This window comes from Mesocricetus auratus, unplaced genomic scaffold, assembly GCF_017639785.1.
Source record: "Mesocricetus auratus isolate SY011 unplaced genomic scaffold, BCM_Maur_2.0 Super-Scaffold_100009, whole genome shotgun sequence".
Taxonomy (NCBI): domain Eukaryota; kingdom Metazoa; phylum Chordata; class Mammalia; order Rodentia; family Cricetidae; genus Mesocricetus; species Mesocricetus auratus.
Window position 1 is genome coordinate 24930 of NW_024429193.1, and position 21979 is coordinate 46908.

The 21979-nt window shown below is 38.0% G+C and overlaps 1 protein-coding gene across 1 annotated transcript in view; it reads right to left on the reverse strand.

The window, feature by feature from the left end:
• Positions 1-8026: 8026 nt before the first annotated feature.
• The window catches only part of Wls (Wnt ligand secretion mediator), a 102081-nt gene continuing 88128 nt past the window's right edge, over positions 8027-21979 (reverse strand). Inside the window, exons 11-12 of the mRNA XM_005086972.4 lie at positions 17151-17304; positions 8027-9726 (exon numbers count right to left, since the gene is read on the reverse strand). Of these exons, the coding sequence (XP_005087029.1) occupies positions 9617-9726; positions 17151-17304 (264 nt within the window). The 3' untranslated portion in view covers positions 8027-9616. The remainder of the gene's footprint in view (positions 9727-17150; positions 17305-21979) is intronic.

Here is a 21979-nt window from a genome sequence, read left to right on the forward strand (position 1 = left end):
GGATCCCTTTGATCCCCCTTTGTTCTCATGTGGCAATGACTGGAACTTCAAGTACCATGTTGAAAAGGTATGGAGAGAATGGACAGCCTTGTTTTGTTCCTGCATTTTAGAGGAATTGCGTTGAGTTTCTGTCCATTTAGTTTGATGTTGGCTGTTGATTTACTGTACATAGCTTTTATTATGTTTAAGTATGTCCCTGTTATCCCAGATCTCTCCAAGGCCTTTATCATGAAGGGGTGTTGTATTTTGTCAAAGGCTTTTTCAGCATCTAGTGAGATGATCATGTGATTTTTGTTTTTCAGCTTGTTTATATGGTGGATTACATTGATAGATTTTCATATGCTGAACCATCCCTGCATCCCTGGGATGAAACCTACTTGATCATGGTGAATGATTGTTTTGATGTGTTCTTGGATCTGATTTGCCAGTATTTTATTGAGTATTTTTGCATCAATGTTCATGAGGGATATTGGTCTGAAGTTCTCTTTCTTAGTTGTGTCTTTGTGTGGCTTGGGGATCAAGGATATTGAAGCCTCATAGAAAGAGTTTGGCAAAGACCCTTCAGCTTCTATTGTGTGAAATACTTTGAGAAGAATTGGTATAAGTTGTTCTTTGAATTTCTGGTAGAATTCTGCACTGAGGCCATCTGGACCTGAACTTTTTTTGGTTGGGAGACTTGATGACTGCTTCTATTTCTATATGTGTTATAGGTCTATTTAAATTGCTTATCTGTTCTTGATTTAGTTTTGGCAAGTGATGGCTATCCAGGAAGTCATCCATTTCCTTTATATTTTCGAATGTTTGTGGAGTACAGGTTTTCAAAGTATGACCTGATGATTCTCTGGATTTCCTCAGAGTACGTTGTTATGTCCCCCTTTTCATTTCTGATTTTGTTAATTTGCATGTTCACTCTCAGCTGTTTGGTTAGTTTGGACAAAGGTTTGTCTATCTTGTTGATTTTCTCAAAGAACCAACTCTTTGTTGCATTGATTCTTTGCATTGTTTCCTAGTTTCTACGTTATTGATTTCAGCCCTCAATTTGATTATTTCCTGGCGTCTACTCCTCCTGGGGGAGTTTGCTTCTTTGGGTTCTAGAGCTTTCAGCTATGGGTTTCTGTCTGGTATTCCTGTCTAGTGGTGAGAGTGGTATGTTGAAATCTCCCACTATAACTGTGTGGGGCTTTATATGTGGTTTAAGTTTTAGTAATGTTTCTTTTACGAATGTGGATGCCTTTGTATTTGTGGCATAGACGTTCAGGACAGACACTTCATCTTGGTGGATTTCACCTGTGATGAGTATGTAATGACCTCCTTCATCTCTTTTGATTGATTCTATTTTAAAGTCTAGTTTGTTAGATATTTGGATTGCTACCCATGCTTGTTTCTTGGGTCCATTTTTTTGGAAAACTTTTCCCAACCTTTAACTCTCAGGTACTGTCTGTCTTTGAGGGTGAAGTGTGTTTCTTGTATTCAGCAGAAGGAAGGGTTCTGTCTTCAAATCCATTCTTCTAGCCTGTATCTTTTTATGGGTGAGTTAAGGCCATTAATGTTGAGGGATATTAATGACCATTGATTGCTCATTCTTCTTCGATTTGCAATGGTTGTTGGTGGTGGAATTATGTGTGGAATTTCACCCTTTTGTTCTTTTGGCTGTTGGTAGAGAGGGATTCTCTAATGCCTTTGTTTTTCTGGTTGTAGTTAACTTCCTTGGGTTGGAGTTTTCCTTCCAAAACTTTCTGTAGGGCTAGGTTAGTGGATATGTGTTGCTTGAATCTAGTTTTGTCATGGAATATCTTGTTTTCTCCATCTATAGTGATTGAGAGCTTTGTCGGGTATAGTAGTCTGGGCTGGCATCCATGGTCTCTTAGTGTTGGTAGAATCTTTATCCAGGACCTTCTGGCTTTCAGAGTTTCCATGGAGAAGTCAGGTGTAAATCTGATAGTTCTGCCTTTATATGTTACTTGGCCTTTTTCCTTAGCTGCTCTTAATATTCTTTCTTTATTCTGTATATTTGGGGTCTTGATTATTATGTGGCGAGGGGACTTTTTTGTGGTCCACTCTATTTGGTGTTCTGTAAGCTTCTTGTACCTTCATTGGCATGTCTTTCTTAAGGTTAGGAACGTTTTCTTCTATGATTTTGTTGAATATGTTTTCTGCCCCTTTGAGGTGGTTTTCTTCTCCTTCTTCTGTACCTATTATTCTTAGGTTTGGTCTTTTCATGGTGTTCCATATTTCCTGGATGTTGTTTGTCAAGGATTTGTTGGACTTAAGGTTTTCTTTGGTTGATGAATCTATTTTTCCTTGTGTATCTTCAACACTTGAGATTCTCTCTTCCATCTCTTCTATTCTGTTGGTAATGCGTGTATCGGTAGTACCTGACCATTTGCCCAGCTTTTCTATTTCCTTCCTTTCTTCAGATTGTGTTTTTTTTTATTGTCTCTATTTCAGTTTTCATCTCTTGCAGTGTTTGCATTGTTTCTTGCAATTTTCAGTTTATCTTTTCGTCCATTTGTTGCCTTTTATGAATTATTTTGGTTTGTTCTTTCTTCCATTTCTTGCATTTTTGGTTTGCTTTTTCTTCCATTTCTTGCATTTTTGGCTTTGTTTCTTCTTCCATTTCCTGCCTTTTTTGGTATGTTTCTTCTTCCATTTCCTGCCTTTTTTAGTTTGTTTTTTCTTCTACTTCTTGCATTTTTTGGTTTGTTTTTTCTTCCATTTCTTGCATTCTTTGGATTGTTTTTTCTTCCATTTCTTGCATTCTTTGGTTTGTTTTTTCTTCCTTTTCTTTGAGGGATTTTCCTATATCATCTTTGATGGCCTTTATCATTTTCATGAAAGTGGTTTTAAGGTCATTCTCTTCTGCTTCACTTGCATTGGAATGTTGGAGTCTTGCTGGTGTGGAGTCTCTAGAATCTGGTGGTGTCATAATTGTTTTTCTGCTGCTGAGTGTGTTTTTGTATTGTCTCTTTCCCTTCTCTTCTTCTAGTGGGTGCAGAAAGAGCCCCTTACAGGTCTGGTGGTTAGGGGACCAGAGTTCCCTTTTGATGGGTGCTAGCAAGTCCAATAATCTGGTAGTTCTTCTATTCCTTGTCCTCATTCTCGTCCCATGGGTGGAGAAGAAGAACAGGAATCTGGGGTGCTTATCCTCCCACCTGGTCCCCTGGACCCTTTGCTGGATCTGGTTGTACCTGATCCCGCCAGAACTGCTGCTCCCCTGGTCTCACTGGCTCCTCTGGTTTCCTGGTCTCATTGGTGGGAGAGAAGACCTGGAGTCTGGGGTGTTTAGCTCCCGCTGGGATCAGAAGCTCTGTGCAGTTCCCAGGCGATCCCCAGGCACTGGAACACAGGCCCAGAAGCAGGGCCTTTGTACCTGATCCCGCCACTGGAACAGCTGCTCCCCTGGACTCCCTGGCTCTTCTCTTGTGTTTATATTCTTAGGAATTGATCTTACCACAATTGTCAGATGTACAAAAATGATCCATATTCAAGAATATTCATTTCAACACATATCCTAATGGTCAAACTGCAAACCATTTGAATTTCCAAACATAGATTAGTAATAAACTATAATACAGTGTCATTAAAACCATATCAGAAAGTTCTGTAACAAGAATAGAACTTGTACTGACAAACAATGAAAGGGGAAAAACATAATATGATCTAGAAATCAATCTAATATATGTATACTGAGTATGCATATATGCAGGAAAAGGCTTATATATGGCATGTGTGTATTTTTACAATGTAATAGTACTTATCTCTGTGTGGTATGTTTATGAGAGCTTTACAACTTTTTCCTTTAGTACTGTTTTGCAAAGATTTTACATTTAAGAGGTTTTTTTTTGTTTTTGATATTGAGAACAGAGCAAAAACATAGCTAAGGCCATTAATTCCTCCGAAGTATTTCAGTTCATGGCCCAATCAGAGGGTGGGTGGTTACTTCTGCCAGTTTCCTTTGCAAAGTGGTTCATTGCTGTAGCAGGTTCTGACGACTCCTCAAAGGTCCCACCAAAAGCATTCTTCACTTTTCCTTCTTCTCCATCTCTGCTCTTTATTTATCTGTTTCCTGTATTACCTTCTAAGTTCCTAAATTGCAACCAAATCTCTGCATCAGATCTTCTTTTAGGAATAACCTAAAAGCACCTTAGGGATAGCCTCCTATTTCAAACTTTCCACACACAAAAGATATATGTGAAGGAAATTCTTTCTGAACCTTGTTTTGTCTGTGCAACATCTTTATGTGCCCAGACATCATGTCAGACAGATCTTGGTCACATTGCAGTCACTTTCTTCATCTCAGCATCCCTTAAAACAGTATTGCTTAGCTGTGTTATCCTAAACTGGATTCATCATGATGGAAAGAATTTCCAGGACACATTTTGCTTCAAAAGAGACAATGAAAGACACCTGGGGAAGGTCACTGTAGAATCTGCAGGATCAGTAACTTCTACTCATTCACACCACCATCTGTGAGGCTGGTACTGTTCCAAGATTGATGAAATGCAGGCCACTGGCCTGAAATGAGTACATGGTCCATAGGAAATCTAGATCATGTACTCAGTATCAGCACAGGACATTACTGCTTGACTCAATCACCTAGTTCATGTTGGACTGCAAAGGAGAAGCCCTTGAGGGTCCAGAGTCCAAACCAGAATTTATCAAAAACAGAAATTGTAGAAGTGACTAATTTTCCCAGATTCCAAAAATAGCTGTCATTTTTTTTCCTTTTTGACCAGCAGAGGAAGACATTGTCTGTGGAAATGAAGAAAAACCTGATAGTGACCAACACTGCAGCATTCTCAGATTAATATCATGTGTGATATATTATTTATGATTTATTAAAGCTCGCCTGAGGGCACAGAAAGCAAATCTAGCCAAAAGCCATATAGCCAGGTAATGTTGATACACACCTTTAATTCCAGGACTCAAGAGGCAAGCAAATGGATCTCTGTCAGTTCAAGGCCACACTGAGCTACATGAAATTGATCCAGTCCTAAATAGAAACAGCTCACACAAAGGTGATCTCAGCACTTGGAATCATACACCTTTAATCTCAGTATTTGAAGAGGCAGCAGTTTGGGATTGCAGTCTGATGCTTGGTGGAGACAGGACTGCAATCTGAAGTTTGGTGGAGTGATTTATTCTCTAGTCACACTGAGAACAGGGCAGCCCTTTCATCCTGAGGTAGAGATAAGAGCTAGTGGCTGACTGCTTTGCTTCTCTGATCTTCATCTTAAAGCTTGAACCCCAATATCTGTCTCTGGGTCATTTATTAATAGTGTTATAATGTTATTTGTGTTGCAACCCCAAAGGATTTTTAAAAAATTCTGACAGTATACCTCCAATGCTGACATATTTCTTGCAGTTCCAACCATGTCATTAATAGACATGGCCTTGGATGCTTCACTTTACCACTCTGAGCATCATAGCTTATGGCATATGACAACTATATATAAGCAGGTGATATTAGAGGAAAATTAAAAAATAATAATAAGGTACATATTACCACATACTAAACTGTGGTGACATTCTTTTAAATATTTTATTTTAAATTTTAATTTTGTGTATCTGGAGTGAAGTGTGTACATATGAATGCAGGTGCTGGTGGAAGGCATTGGAGCTTCTAACACTGGAGTTATACGCTTTTGTAAGATATCAAACATGGGTGCTAAGAACTGATAAGCTTACAATGACTGAGCCATCTCTCCAGCCCTTGTTACACTCCTTTCTTTATGTGCTATTATATTTGTACATGATAGAGACATACATAGCAAAGGTATAGTGAAAAGGGAGGCTTTCTGGTCCTGAGTAAGTACATATGCATATATACATATACACATGTGTGTGTGTGTCTGTGCGTACACTCCATCACTGAGTTTGTGTGGGAGAAAAGTAATGGGACATATGTAAATTCCTATCATTAAGATTTAAAAATATGAGCCAGGTGTGACAGCTTATATGTAGTACTCATCTAAGAGGCTACAGTAGAATTTCTGTGAGTAATAGTTGGCAATGTGAGATCATGTCTTATAGAAGTGAAAAAGTATGAAAAATGCTGAGTACATAGTATTGATAATAATATTTAATTCCCTAAGTGTGTTAGTGCAGGTTACTCAGGAAGCTTCACTTCCAGAGTCCCTTGTACAGGCTATGTATGGCCTGAACTTAGGCATCAGAATTGTTAGAGTGAATTATCTCACTTCTGAGGAATAATTAAACTGTACAAGGGTCATACATACAACCACTTACGTCATTTTGATGCATATTGCCTTCCCCAAGGGGAAAAGTGTAAGCATAACAGACATACAAAAATCCCAATTGCCAAGTGGAAGTGATTTTATTTTCTATTTATTTGTTGAATACATTGGTGAATTATTTTATAGGCAGACAATGGTAATCTTTTATACTTTTGTGAAATATCCTTAAGGTCATATAAGAATTATTTTTATAGTGTATGTAAACTGGTATCCATGGCTATTTTTTTCCTCATCTGATTGTCTCTAATAGTCCTTTCTCAATTTTTGAGGAGTTTCCAGGATATTTTCTACTGACTGGATCTGACTAGGCTTCATCTCCATCATTAGAATTGGGGCTTTCTTGGTGGCCATTGCACGACTGCAAACTTTTTCCTTTGACTTCAATTTTCTCCTTCACTATCCACCTAGTAATTCTCTACTGCATGGACTGAAAGTATCTTTTCAAATCTTCAGTACTAACTTCTCAATTTGTTTCTAGATCCTACTCACTGACATTTTTGGGGAGTTTGCTTCATTTTATCAATGTCTTTCCTTCATGGCTGGTCCCAGATTTCAAAATTAGTGCCTTCTTCTCACTCAAATCAGAGCAACCATCTTCCTCCTTGCTGCCCAGCGTGTCCATCATTTGACTCTGTTATGCTTCTCTGCCTCCTTTTAACCTATCTCATTTTTTCTCTCCCATTGAATGTGCCTGACTGCATATTATTGAGAGTCTTATGTGATGCTTTGATACTCTGCCCATGCATACTTATTGATGACAGTGGTGGCCAAGTCTGCCATGAACACTTTGTTCATTGTTTCCTTCAAGAAGTGATAATTAAGACTTAACCTAGACAAATATGAATTCTTCCTCATAAGAGCTTCTTGAATGGTTTGCCTAGCCCAAAGTACTCTCCTTCCTTTGTGGACTCATTCCTAATCACTTGATCATGCTGTATGACCCGACTCCCTGTATAATTCGAATGGCACTAGGACATACTGCCTATGGTTTTAATGAGAAACTAAAGTTCAACTTGTAAGTGAAACTACTCTAGAGGAAAACAGAAGTTCCTACAGCTGAACTCCATTAGAACTCTCACCAAGTCTGTTCTTTTTGGGGTAATCCAGCTTTTCCAGGGAACCATTACTATTCCAGTAATGTCCTATTTGAGGTAAATTTGCTTCTACTGGTTATCGACATACTGATATCTAATCTAGGAATCTCTGCTTGTGACAGATGACCAGGTAGTCCCCTATTTAGCAAGGACCTGAAATTTGATTCTGCTCTATGCTTCTTTGTGAAGCTCAATTTCAGAATACTCAAATCATAGCTACTCTGCTTTATCTCCAAAATAATACTCCTTTCTCTACATCCTCTGGTGCTACCATGGCTCTGGTCTGTGATCTCATTGTTGGATCCATCAAGCCTTGCTTTGTTTCATGGGTTATTCTAACCACATTATTTCTCTGTTTAAAACTTGTACCAGTCTGGTAACTCTTAGCATGACATTGAAAACCATATGTATTCTGGTTCCAAGAGCACAGGGCTCATCTTATGCCTTTCTACATACCATCTAGGCTTGACATCCAAACCTTACCAAAACATTCTCCATAATCCATTGGTTTTATGATTTTTCTAATATTATACCTTGTATCCTTTGGCCCTGGGAAAAGCAATACTTCTTTAATGTTCTCTTGGGCTCTTATCCCATCCCAAATAGAGACACCTCACTCCATCTTCAAGGAGAGATTACTGTAGTGCTAGAAGTTTATCTTCACTACCAGAAACATAGGAACAGAGTACATTTATTTTTTTATACTTGAGTGTAAAATTAGTAAGTAAATGTTAGGTACAATGGACCACATACCGATCCAACATTTACCAAGTTAGGAAAAGACATAAAAACAGCAGCAAAAACCGAATTATTTTCTCTGTCACTGTTTGCCAGTGTCCTAGGCAAAGTTAGGAAAAAGACAGTGTGGAATTTGTAAGGTAGGTGAATTTAAGAAAAATATACACAAATTCCATTTCCGTCAGCAGAATCTAAAAAATGAGACTGTCATGAACTTGTTGTTAGACTGCAAAGGGAATCTATATATGTGAATGTATAACTGATGAAGCATTTCCATTAATTACTTTTCATGGTGACTCTGCACACACATTTTATGAATTCTGGTTTTTAGATGAGAAAGTAGCCATGTCAGATACAGCTTGAACAAAGTCACCCAACTAGTGCATAACAGGTCTTTGATAGGAAACTACCTTCTAAATTCAGGATTCAATGTTCTATCTGTTATGCCAGGTAGCTTCTTTAGCATTACAAAAGTACAAACAAACAATAAACAAAAACAATGTCACAAGTTATTAGGGGGTATGGGAATAAGATCTGTGTGCATGAAGGTCTAATGCATCCGATACCTCACATATTCCTTGTTGGCCTAGAAAGGCTTAATGTTTACTACAGAAGGTATTGCTTCACCTCCAGGAATAGATAGGCTATTTCTGACAGCACCAAGCCACTCCATGATCCAGGCAAACTTAAATCTCCATGTCTTAGCATGGTTGGGGAAGCAAGGAGTGCATATTTACATTCATTTTATTCATACGGTTGGATTTACAGCTTTGGAAGTTGTTTGAAGCATCTTATCAAAAGAAAACACATTTTAAGCAAGAAGTTAAAAAAAGCTTTTAGGACCCAGAGGCCATTTAATAGCAGAAATCCTACTTGGGCAGTTTAGCAAATATTTCTCAAAAATCCACATCTAACAGACATATTAGTATCAGATACACAGATTTGGTTTCAAAGCTGAAATCCCTCTGGCAGGATAGATTTTTTCCATGAAATTTGGTTATTTTGTAGTAAGCCACTAACAAAAGGACAGATTTGTACTGAAAATTTAAATAATAACTCAGCTGGCTACTTGGTGTGTTATAAATAAGAAAAAAAGTGGCCATGGAGGAGGGTTAAAGGTCTATGACATAAGCAAATGTTGGACTGAAAACAATGTTTAAACATAATCCAGAATCTAAAACAGGAAAAAAGTCATAATCTACTCAATATAGACCCCATCCCAAAGAGTATACCCATCCATTGAGGGTTACTAACCCACCTGCTATAGATGTTGCTATGTCACTAACAATGATCACAGAAAATGTGTCATATCAGTTTTTGTTATCATACATGATATATTAGTGGCAGAAGTCTTGTAAAAGCCACTGTCGGAGGTTATCTGACAAATGTTCATCCACTGGTATAAGAAACCATATCTAAGAAGCATTAGGCATTCACTTTTCACTAAGCTCTGTAGAGTAGGCTCTCCACTCTCGGGAAGAGGCTGGATATAGGGAGAATTCCAGCCCAGTGTAGTGCCATAGCATCTTATTCCTGTGCTTCTTTACGGGTCAATTTGTAGATCTCAGTTGGTCCATCCACATGGGTGATTGTGGTGGTGAGCTGCAGTTCTTCCCCGCTGTGGACACCCAGGTCACCTGGAACAAGGTATTCGGTGTTATATTTGTTCAAGGAGGGAACAGAAGTACTTCACATTCAATTTTTTATATTTATTAATATCACCTTTTGCCTTTAGACAGGTCATTAATGATATATGAGTTAACTCACTGCAGATATTCATAGTATTAACATTTAACGAAAACTTACCTTGTACTTAATGTTATTATAAATACTTATTATCTGACCTTATTTAATACTCACAAGAGCAGGCTGAGGTGCAGTTAATTATGATCAAGCAAGCTAAATAGTTGGGGAGCCTTGGAAGAAAAGTCAGGGAACCAACTCCTATCCCCATGAAGGGGAAGGTACATAAAAACATAGCTGTGAGGCCTAACAAGGTGAATGTGACTTTGAGGTCAATGCAGTGGGCTAAATCAAGTAAAACATACTTCACAGCAGATGTGTAGCACTGAGTAGGCACATAGCAGCTATTAATTATAACACATACAATGACTACGTCTCCTACAAACTAGACCTGCCTACCATAACCGAGTACTCAGGCATATACCAAAAGCAATAATGGGCTTTCTTCTTCAGAAACAAAGACAAAAAAATAAATGCCAATTTTCTCCTGCCCCTCAGGACTGCCTAGATACCAAAACAGTTGTTTGCCTAAAATGGAATATTATGGTCTTTCCTTAATTAGGAGGGAAAATTATGCTCAACAGTTAAGAGTCTGCAAGCCAATATTCAACTATTATATGAATGAACTAGCAAACTAGTGAGAAGAGAGTAGAAAACACCCAGATTCAATGGTCAGTTTCACTCTGAGATGTACACACATACACACAGATAGGGAGTACCCGGTAATAGAACATGAAATGTGGGCACGTGCTTGGAAGCATGTACATGATTTTCATATTATATGGCTATTGTATTTTCTAGAACTAAGCATTTTCTTAGTTTAAGCATACAATTAAGCTCAGAGTTTGGGTTAGAGACAGAAAGTGACCTGACAGTCCCTTAGACACTCTCCTGTACATTAAGAGACCGGTGAAAGTCCCTTGGATACTATCCTGGGCAGAGGGTAACAAAGAGTCCCTTAGGTACTGTCCTGGACTTGAAAGTCTTAGAATCCCACAGATCATGCCACGCAGGAGCTATAGGTAGTTTAGCCAATATGTTTGTTTATGGATTCAGAGTTTTATTTGCTTTTTATTGTAGATCTATTTTTCAGTATGGTATGCCATAATCTATTACACCATTAAATACCAGCTCTCAAGACTTGGGCAAAGAACATTCCAAATAAAGAAGCATTAGGTCAGCCTCCAGCACTTTCATTAAATCTACTTCTGGACAGGAGAAGAAAAGCATAACAAAGCTTGTGAGAAGTTGCCAAATCTACCTCAAGTCAAGGACAAACGCTACTTTTACAAGAAACACATTCTTTCTACTCATAAATGTCACCTTCCTCACCTCAAATAGCCCTCTTTTGCTTTCATATCATGTGTATGTCATCATTTTTACTTTTCTTCCCCTTCTTCCATGACCTGGCTACATATGTGTGTACACACACACACACACACACACACACACACACACACACACACACACACACACTAGAGCTTTATCTAGCCTGTGACTCAATTGTTCAAAAAGCAGAAGCCAACAAAGCAATTTATGGATTTGCATGTTTAGGCTAAGCCATCATATTAAAGCCAGTTTCTGATGGCACATCTGTTCCATTCACCAGAATTTCAAAGACATTCCTGACCATTACAGGAGTAGTTTTTAACTAATGGATTCCTTTCTCCTAGAAAATGTGTATGATGTTGCAGGGTACATAAAGAAATAGCCAAAATACTTTGGTCTAAAAAAGAAGGCTAAAACAAACAAGCAAAAAAATACAAATCTATGTTATAGTGATTATCTTGTGTCTGATGGCTCTTCCTGCCTCTCCTCCTTCTCTTCTTTCCTTTCTTTTTTGGAGAATAGATTTAACTATTTAGCCACAGCTGGGATAAAACTCAAAATCCCACTGCCAGTGTCTCTGGATTGCAGAGATTAAAGGTGTGCATGGTTACTTCTGGATGAACAAATACTGATGCAGAAGTCCACAAACCATTCTGCTAACAGAGGCAATGTGATGTATATATTATTTGTGACTTAATAAAGCTTGCCTGATGGTTCAGTATGCAATGCCAGCCACACTAGTTAGCTACAGAAGCTAGGCAGTGGTGATATACACCTTTAATCCCAGGACTCATGAGACAGAGGCAAATGGATCTCTCTGAGTTCAAGGACATCCTGGCCTACACAAGAGTGCAATCAGTCTAAAAGAGAATTTAGAGCTCATGCCTTTAATCCCAGCCCTAGAAAGGCATATAAAAGACAGGGGTCCAGTGTCTCAGGCTGCATTCTGAGATTTAGTCTCTAGGTATGATCAGGAGAGGCACCAGTCTGAGGATCAGAGTCTGAGTCTTGATGGAGACAGGACTGCCATTTCAGCCCAAGGTTGAGGTGAGAAGTAGTGGCTTGTCTGCTTTGCTTCTCTGATGTTCAACTTGAATCTTGAACCCCAATATCTATCTATGGGTTTTCATCTTTCATGTTAGAAGGCAATATTCATATCATTCCCATTCTGACGACCTGAAAACAAAGGATAAGTAACCTGCCCAAGTCCCAAACTAACTCACAGTAATATTAGCTGCAGATATACACTACAGCAATACAGAGCAGGATCCATGCTCTTGACTTTCAGGTTCTAATGTGTATACTTATAGACAATAAATATATAATCTAATAATGTGGAGGGACTTTTAGAATACTAAATTTATTTTAATATTTGATATGTTTTTAGTATACACATCTGAGAAACAACAAGGGATCTATGGTTTATATATATTTTCAATGTGCACTTTTGGAGGCTTACCATGCCCTGTATTTCCTTGCAAGATGGAAGGATACGGAAACATTATTAGTTTGCCTAATGTGCTAGATAAAGACTCATAGTAAAAATCTGTGCAGCAAAATGTATTATTCTTGCATTTGCAGAGCAACTTTTTTCCCCTTAGGGTATGATGTTGGGAATATGCCAGTAACAGAGGGGGAGTAAGGATTCCTTCATTTGGCTCTAGACTTCATTAACTCCTATTTGGGCCAATGTCTTGGTCCATCTGTTGGTTTATCTCTGTCTTGGCTTCTGGGTGTTTAAAGTCTTTAACCATCCAACCCTCTGAAAATATTATTGGGGGCAGATGGAGAATTAAGGGAACTTCTATGTGCTAAGGGAAACTTCATTGAGTGATTCACAGATTCTTTGTGAGAACAAAGTTCTTCTAATATTAAAAGGGACCCTATAATTACATCATTATAACCATCACCGCATAACATACCATTGCTCAAGAGTTATTACCAGACAGTTCCAATACTGTGAGCTCATATTTGTTTCTCAAGGTCAAATATAGTCTGTGCTGAAGCCCGGACCCTGAGTCATCTGTGACTCTCTTCAAAGCTTGTATTCTCTCCACAGTCATAACTGACTCTATCATTTCCTGTGAACTTTTCCTTGGTCCCATACCAGTCTTTTTCCTTCTTAGCCTTCGAAGGTAAATTTAAGTGATTATTCTTTGTAAGGAAATTTCTGGTTCAGAGCACAATAGGAAAAAAAACAAGAATGCTGTATTTGTAGATCTAAATTGATTCAATGTAAAATATTACTATTAGTATTATGTTTGCCTTACATTTTGGGCATTAATATGATGATGGTGGTGATGATTATGTTTAAAAATACAATAATGAGTACAGGGATTTTCAATCTTTTTTCTTTTGTAATTAAATAAAATACCCAGCCCATCTTTCAGGTAGCACATGCTGATCAATTATTCATCAATATTCACCTACTCCAGCTCCTTTGTACCTCTGCCAAGCTAGTATGAGCTTAGCATCCCACACTGTTGCTCTCTCCTGGAGTTTAGGAACAAACCCTCTACTGGAAAGCAGGTGTGCCTCAGGGTGGGACAGGGTTCAAAAAGCCTAGGCCTATTTGGCATGCACTCCAGAAAAGAGAAAAGGGATATAGAAAGGCTCCAGAGTATAAATGCTACTCAGACACTGAGGGAGTTTAAAAACAGTATATCTTCCTGACTTTGTTTTTGTTCTGGAATACTTCATATTAAGCCTTTCCAAGAAGCTTTGGGGTCTTGCCTAAAGTTTCAGAATTCACCAAACCTACTATGTTGTCTGCTATAAGACGTAAGGTTAAAAGGGAAAGATAAAAGAATGAAGATGATAAGAAAGCCCAATATGGAGAGACCCTTCAGGAACTGAGTGATGTCTTGATGCCCACATAGAAGAGTACAGAATACAAGTTGCTAGGTCTTGAGAGCTATTGTGAAGTCATAATATGCGTATATTTGTTAAATTGTATGGCTTCTGTTTTTTTGATTAGCATAAAGTCCCCCAGCAGTCTGCTACTAAGTGCTTTAGACTGTTTCTAACATGATGTTTGGGGCATTATGTACTACAAGGAAACATTAGGATATTTAGCATCTTTAAAATCTGGACACAAAATGACAGTGGCATATCACAGTCATAATGATAATGTGAGGACATGCATGTTCCAAACATATATTTAGAAAACAGTCAGGACATGTTCTACTATTAAAACCTAAGATCTGAGCTTTCTATGGTATTATAAAATAATCTATCTTCTACAAAAATTCTGATGAGGACAAGATTTTAACATTTCTCGATTATGAGATATTAAGCTATCATACAGGGTAAGAAGCTAGTCATGGTTCTGGAGCATCACATGCTCATTAGTGATGGGGGTGAACACATTCGTATCTGTGACAGACATTACCCCTGAGTTGCCACAATGAGAGGAGGTACCCTTCTGCTCTTCCTTGCTAGCACAAGAAAGAAACAGAATATGACAGTGTGGAATTTGAAGAGCTCATCTACAATAGACAAAAGCAGTGCAGTGTGGGTTAGCAGATTTGACAACAAAAAGCACAAGGGTTCATGCAGTAAATGCTCATTAACACAACTTGTTAGCATGTTTGTTACAACATCTAGGGAACATAGGTATTGTTTTTATGTTACTTACTTGGAAGACAAAAAAAAATCTCAAGTTCAAGTCAAGGGAAAGATCATGTAGTTTCTATTAAAGTCCTGCTAGCAGTACGGTGACTGGCTGTTTATGAAGCTGCATGTCCTACTTTGCTACATGCTGTAACAAATCAACTAGCAGTGAGGAATGGCTGACAGATACCTCAGTCCCAAGACCTCTAGAAATGCAGGAGGTAGGCAAACCATGACCAGATATAGACTAAAAACTGGGAATGACAAGATCTCTTTATTCCAAAAAAGTCAAGGTATAAGAAGGAAGATAAATCTTCTGTGCAGAATGTTTTCCCACAGAAACAACAGTGTAGTATAAAAATAGATGGTAGTGGGACTGAAGAATCCTTTCTCCAACACTGGAGAGTTACCACTCCTGGATCCTCCACATTTGCATTTCCTTATCTTTAGCTAATCATTGTAGCCACATGCCTCTGTTCCTGGCACTGAGACAGGTGAACTTCATCTTGCAGCAAAGCCTGAACTACACAGTGAGACCTTATTTCCAAAAAGAGAATAACAATAAAAACAAAATAAAAAACCATAATTAATCCTGCCCTTAAGGAATCAAGATTCCATCAGGAGAAAGAGGGCATAGGCTGGATCACCTCCTGCATCTATGCCATAAAAACAGCAATCATATTACCTCAGGTCTGTGTTTTAAAAGTCTAGTTACACACATGTGTGTGCATTTGGGTCGAAACCAGAGATAGTTGTCAGTTATCTTCCTCAAATGCTTTTCACCTTATTTTTTCAGATAGGATTTATCAGTGAACTTGAAACTCACTGTTTTAGTTACTCTGAGTGGTCAGCAAGACCCAAGAACTTGCTTGTCATTGTCTTTCTCCCAACTTTCCTTACACCACTGTATAAGGTGGTACACACAATGTACCACCATGACTAGTTTTACATGGGTATTGGAGACCCCCATTCAAGTACTTGTGCTTATCTGGCAAGCCCTTCAGCATTTGACTCTTCTTCCCAGCACAATAAAGAACAGTTCATGAAAGGCATGAAGATGACTTGCAGTGAAAAACTTCATTGATGCTTATCAATCTGGCTAAACTTATCTAACTACTAAAAACATGCCACCAGCCCACAGAAAAGATGAGGCAATATGTAGACTGTGCCCCAAAGAGGATAAGGATTCAGCAGGCGCTTATGAAGACAATCCACTCATTCACCATACATACACACTGAGTACTGAAAAGTGAGGCCAAGTCTTAATGTAAGGAGATGTCCAGGTGTTGATCTCTGTACCAAGGCATTTAGAGCACACTAGTACTAAATTTAAGAAAACATTTCATGTATTATGTTACCCTAATAATGAGGATGCAGTTAGGGTAAAACAAGTGTAAAAAAAGCAAAGAGAGTAAGACTGGATGTAAAACAAAAGAAAAGCTATTGAACTATTTATTAGCCATCTGTTACAAGTGGACAGCATTGGGAAGAGACAATCATTTCCTTTTATGGTGGCTAGTGCAGAGACACAACAATTCCTCTTTTCTGACACTCAGTTTCATTTCCTCTGATATGACCAGATTGGCTAAACACAATTAGTTTTGGATGCCTTGGGTTTCTGTGATTATAAGGTAGGAAAAGGTGGTATTCTCAGCACTAGAAGACATGAATTATTTGAAAACAAAAGAGAAACTGGTTTGGGGAAAAGACATTCTTAAAAAATGGTAATATAGATCAATGGGAGAATACCTGTTAAGCCTACATGAGATTCTGGGTTGATCCCAACATAAACACATGTATGCACAGCAAAAACACATGAAGCAAACCAAGGAAAATAAATAAAATCTCAGGTATCTTTACCTTCTGTGGTTGGAGGAATAAATGTGGCATACTTTCCAAGAGTTCATTTTACTCAAGAAAAATAAGGGAAACAAATTTTATTCTTTACTACTGTAACTTAATGTATTTTATGAACATTCTCAATCTATTTTGGAGAATGAAAAAATGACTATTTCAAGAGCTATCTACCTTGTGTTGAATTTTTGTTTATGATTCCTGAATCCCCTGAGTATATTAGAAAGACATCTGGGGGTTGGAGAGATGGCTCAGTGGTTAAGAGCACTGGCTGCTCTTTCAGAGGTCCTGAGTGCAATTCACAGTCATCCGTAATGAGAGCGTGTGCCCTCTTCTGGCCTGCAGATACACATGGAGGCAGAATGTTGTATACATAATAAATAAAATCTTAAAATACCTGAGAAGGATTAAATTGTTAAAAAATATTTAAGTGATGAACACAGGTCATTAGCCATCTAAATCTTGAAGACACAAAGGTCTATTCTATCCTGAATGAATTTACAATGAAAAGACAGAGACTCACCATTAGACTGGTCTTCCCCATAGTTCTTATGGGATGGTGCATACAAGAACATCAAAGCAAAGACATACAGGTTCCACATTCCATAGATGCCAGTGAAGAAAGCACTGTTCACTTGAACTGTTACACCACCCCATTTCCAATGGCCTTCTGTCACCTATACATAAAAAGGAAGGCATTCAGGTGAAACAGAGAAGCATAATACTAAAACAGAAATCAATTAACATGAAAGCCAGGGTTCTTCTTCAAATGGAAAAGTTAAAGGATTATGTTTGACTTCATCCATCCACAACTACAGTGTATTCTCTGAAATCTTACAAAATAAACAAAAGCTCCTCAAGGCAGAAACCATCGCTAACTTGCTTGTTGCATCTGCAAAATCTTTGGTGCTTGATGTACCATGTATGTGGTTTCCTCGGTGAGGAAAAAGCAAAGTCTCTGGAATTCAGTTTCCTTAAAAACTTGTATGGTTATAAATGAGAACAGAATATATATGTGTAATTTCTAGAAATTGTGTGGCAGACACTAATGATGCATCATATTTATTTATGAAATGACATTCTGGGCAAACTACTCATGCAGGTAATTAGGAAGCTTCTATATGCTTTGTAGTTTTGTAAGAGATGTTCAAAAACTGCTTCTGTTTGAGATAATGACTTGGTAATTGTTTTCAGAGTGCTTTGAAGATACATGGTTTACACTAACAACTGCTATAGAGCTGTTGAGCTGAATGACTAATAATTTGTACAAGCACTGAGCTCATTGAAATGATTTCAAGCACTTCTGCTTGCTATAGGAAATTTTAAATGTGGACAAAAGAAAGTAGTGGGTACATGTTTCTTTGACAGCTTAATGAGTCTGGGTTATACAAACCTTATCTAGGAGCCACTTCTAAATTGCAAGATGGTTAGGTGACTCGGTTGGAATGTTAATGACTTCAACAAAAACGTTGACCTTGGCTCCTGTTTATGACAGAGTGGATCTGTGTTCATTCAGTCCTTCCTTTGTGTTTCTCCAGACCCACTGGGGCCCTGAGCTTTGTAAAATGTTAACTATATATTTTTTGTTTTGAAAAACTCAGAATGTCTGGAAACCAGGAAATCTAATTATAGACTTAACAATGTTAGTCTATCCTTTGGTGGCATATAATTTTTCATTTTGGTGACTCATAAAACAAACCACCACCATAAAATCTTATTCATTTTGTAAAATAATTTATTTTATGGAACGTCCAGGTGGTAGTTTTGATAAAGTTTATAACCATTGCTCATTTTAGGCCATGTGTCAGCATTCAAGCTATTTATGCTCTCTTAGCAATGTTTCCAAATGTCACTTTAACATTAGAATACAAATTGTTCCCACTTCATAAAAATTATACCATGTGTACAAGGAATATGATGGTGGTAGAGGAAGCTTTAAGAGAGTTCCAGGATTCTGTGCTTCTGGTCTAGTCCAGTTAACAGGGGAGGCTGGGCTTATTAAAATATAAGCAAGACAGAAGAAAGCAGCTTTGGAGCAATGGGCCTTCAACTAAGGAAAGGGCATGTAAGAAGTTTCATTTTGGGACATAAGCTGAGAAAAATTCATAATTAGTATATTAAAATTTAATTTAATATAACTGGTATGTTTTCAATTATTCTGAAGATTTGCATAATAACTTTTAAATAATGTAATTTTTGAGATTATAATATACTTACATAATTCACCCTTCCCTTTTCCTTCTTCCATACTATCCCATGTACAGTCTCACCACCAGTGTCTTTCAAATTCATGGTCTCTTTTTCCTTTATATGTTGGTGTGTGTGTGTGTGTGTGTGTGTGTGTGTGTATGTGTGTGTGTGTGTGTATGCCTAACAAAATGTATGAATACATCCACTTGGTCTTATAATCAATATTACTTGTATGCACCTGTTTTCTTTGCTGACCATTTGGTATTAGGTAACCAATATGTATGCTCTTCTCTGGAGAACACTATTTCTTCTGCTCTCAGAATTCCCTAGTAGCCTGTAGTTCTTTGTCTAAGACTGAGGCTTCTTGAGCTTTCCTTCTTCCACAGAACTGATATTTTGATGAATTAATTCTTGCTAGCATTGGTATGATTGATTCATCTAAGGAAATAGCCAAAGGCCTGGTACTCACACAGCACTCAAATGATATGTGTTGATACAGCTATGTTATAAGAATGTTTGTGGGGAAAAAATTAATAATAAAAAATAATGTCTGTGGGGAAACAGAAAACATGGCTAGAACTAAACACAGGAATTCAGCAGGGTGGACTATGATTCACTATTTATTGAGGATGAGTTTTAATGTTTGTAGGTACTGCTTGCTCATAATGGAGGAGACTAATGAGTCATGCAACTTGAACAAGGTTCCAGTTGACATGTCATAGGCTCCAAAGAATTAGTTGGGGTCAGCTTTGAAGTAAGGAGTTTCTCAGAGTGAAACATTTTTTTCTATAGAAAAGGCTGATGGTGTCTAGATGAGGGGAGCCCCAGAGAGAGCAATACCATTAGCTAGTGAAGGTAAAGGTTGTGGGAAATACCACTGTGCAAGGAGTTGTGGAAACTACCAGATGTGTCCTAGGAGATACAGATCCTGGGCCAGGATTTGTAGAGGATCTTATCATGGACAGTATTATTTCACGATTAAGAGGAAGGAAAGTGTGGTGATCTAGGGAAAGAAGAAATAAGAGGGAGAATGGGGAGAGATGGAAGATAAGCAATGAAAAGAGGGATGATCTGATCAAAAAGTAAAGAAAATATTGCAGTCCATAATAAATTGCAACAATTTTATGTAAAAGTGAGAAGAAAAAATCAATACATGATAAGTATTCAATACATCTTGTGCTCTATTGGATTCCTTTATTACCACCTAGAACAAATGGTTAACAGATAATATCAAAGTGAAGATTCTTCTGTAATAGTAGCAAGGTAAACTAGAGTTACATTCATTTAGTGTTCATGATATTCCACCACTATGCTAAGCACTTTATGTGAGAGGTATTATTTACTCTGTATTCTCTTAGGTATGCAGGTATGGTGGTCTGAATGGGAATGGTCTCAGTCAAATATTTTATATTTGAAATATATATGAATGCTTGGTCCCCGTTGGTGGAACTGTTTAGGAAGGATTAGGAGATGTAGCTTTGTTGGGAGGTGTGTCACTTTAGGATTGAAGTTACAAAAGCCCACAACATGCCCAGTTAGCTGTCTCCCTGTCTCAGGCTTCTTGATCAAGAGGTAAGCTCTCAGCTACTGCTCCAGTGCTGTGTCTTCTTGCTTGTTGCCATGATGGCCATGGACTCACCCTCTGAAACTGCCAACCCTAAATAAATAGTTTCATCTAAAAGTTGCTTTGGTCATGGTATCTTAGCACAGAATCAGAAAATTAACTAAAGCAGGAGACAATATTTCCATATCCTGCCCAAGAATGCTCTACTAGAAAGTCAGAAAGTCTTCTTAGTGACTATACAACACAAGGTCAAGGAATTATCTTAAGCAAGGTTGGTTTCTAAAAGCATCAGATCAAACAACTGCTGTGGAAGCTCATGCCATTGACCATTGCTCAATCAGTATATATACAAAAGTATATGCATTCAAATCTGGGGGTGGGAGTGTGAAGAAACCATACATGCCATGTATATCCTAGACAGAGTGATGTATAATTTGTAGTAGACTGATTTTTTTTTTCTGGAAGAATCTTATAAATGAGATGCCTAAATGAGAAAAAATACATAAGAGCTGACCCTGTCTAAAAAAACAACAGATTAATGTCCTCTTTGACTTGCCCTGGGGTATACATGTTGTTTAGAATACACTTACATAAGTACCCATAGACTGAACTTATATCTGTAAATGCTTATTTCCTGGTGGGCAAAGAGGTAAACTAAAAAAAAATGAATCATGTAGATATTGTAATTCCAGGGTTTAGAAACTGGATTGTATTTCCCCCTGTTTTCTCAATTACTCATGCTTTAGACAGACTGAACTCTGAGCACATTCCCAATAACATGAACCACAATAGGCAACCTCAACACAGCAGGCCTTGTAGGTCCAAATTCTTATAATGGCAAGTTACAGGGGTAGCCATTTCCTATTTTAACTTTCAAAGAGAAAACTCAAGTAGTTGCAAAACCATTACCACCAAAAACAAACAAACAAAACCTCAAAAAACAACAACAAGAAAACCATGTCACCCTCCACATAGTCTTCCATTTTCCTGGTTTTACATGTCAACAGATTCCTTCTGTATAGAACCCATTTATTCCCCTGTAGTCAAGTGAGAACAAACCAACCAGCATTCCAGTAACAACAAGATTTCCAAACTCCCAACACAGGCTCTCTTACAGGAAATATTTCCTTACATCTGTCTAAGTCACAGAATGGTGATCACACACCAAAGAAAGAACTGGGGAACAGGCTCTCTAGGAGTTTACATGTATCGTGGCCTGACTGCCAGGTCTCTGGGGGATCCTTCAGTGAAGGTCCGTGAGCTTCTTCCCTGCACTGTACGTCTTTTCCTTGCTAATATCATCTCTAAGCTAAACAACTCCCTCTTCCAGAAGGAACAGGGATGAAAGACCAGACTCTGGTACAACATTTCTTCATTGCTGTGACTCAGATCATTAAAATAGCAGGCATTAAAGACTGAACCTCAGTCCTAGTTACAAAGCCTCAAGGTCACCACATTCTAACAGCTTCCTAAGCGCTTTTCATTCTTGGCCTCAGAGCTTCAATGTCCTGGCAAGACTCCCCACATACATTTCATGGGGCTTAAATGGAAGCTCTCCCAACAACTATAATGGGAGTTTTAAAAACATCCATTTTACC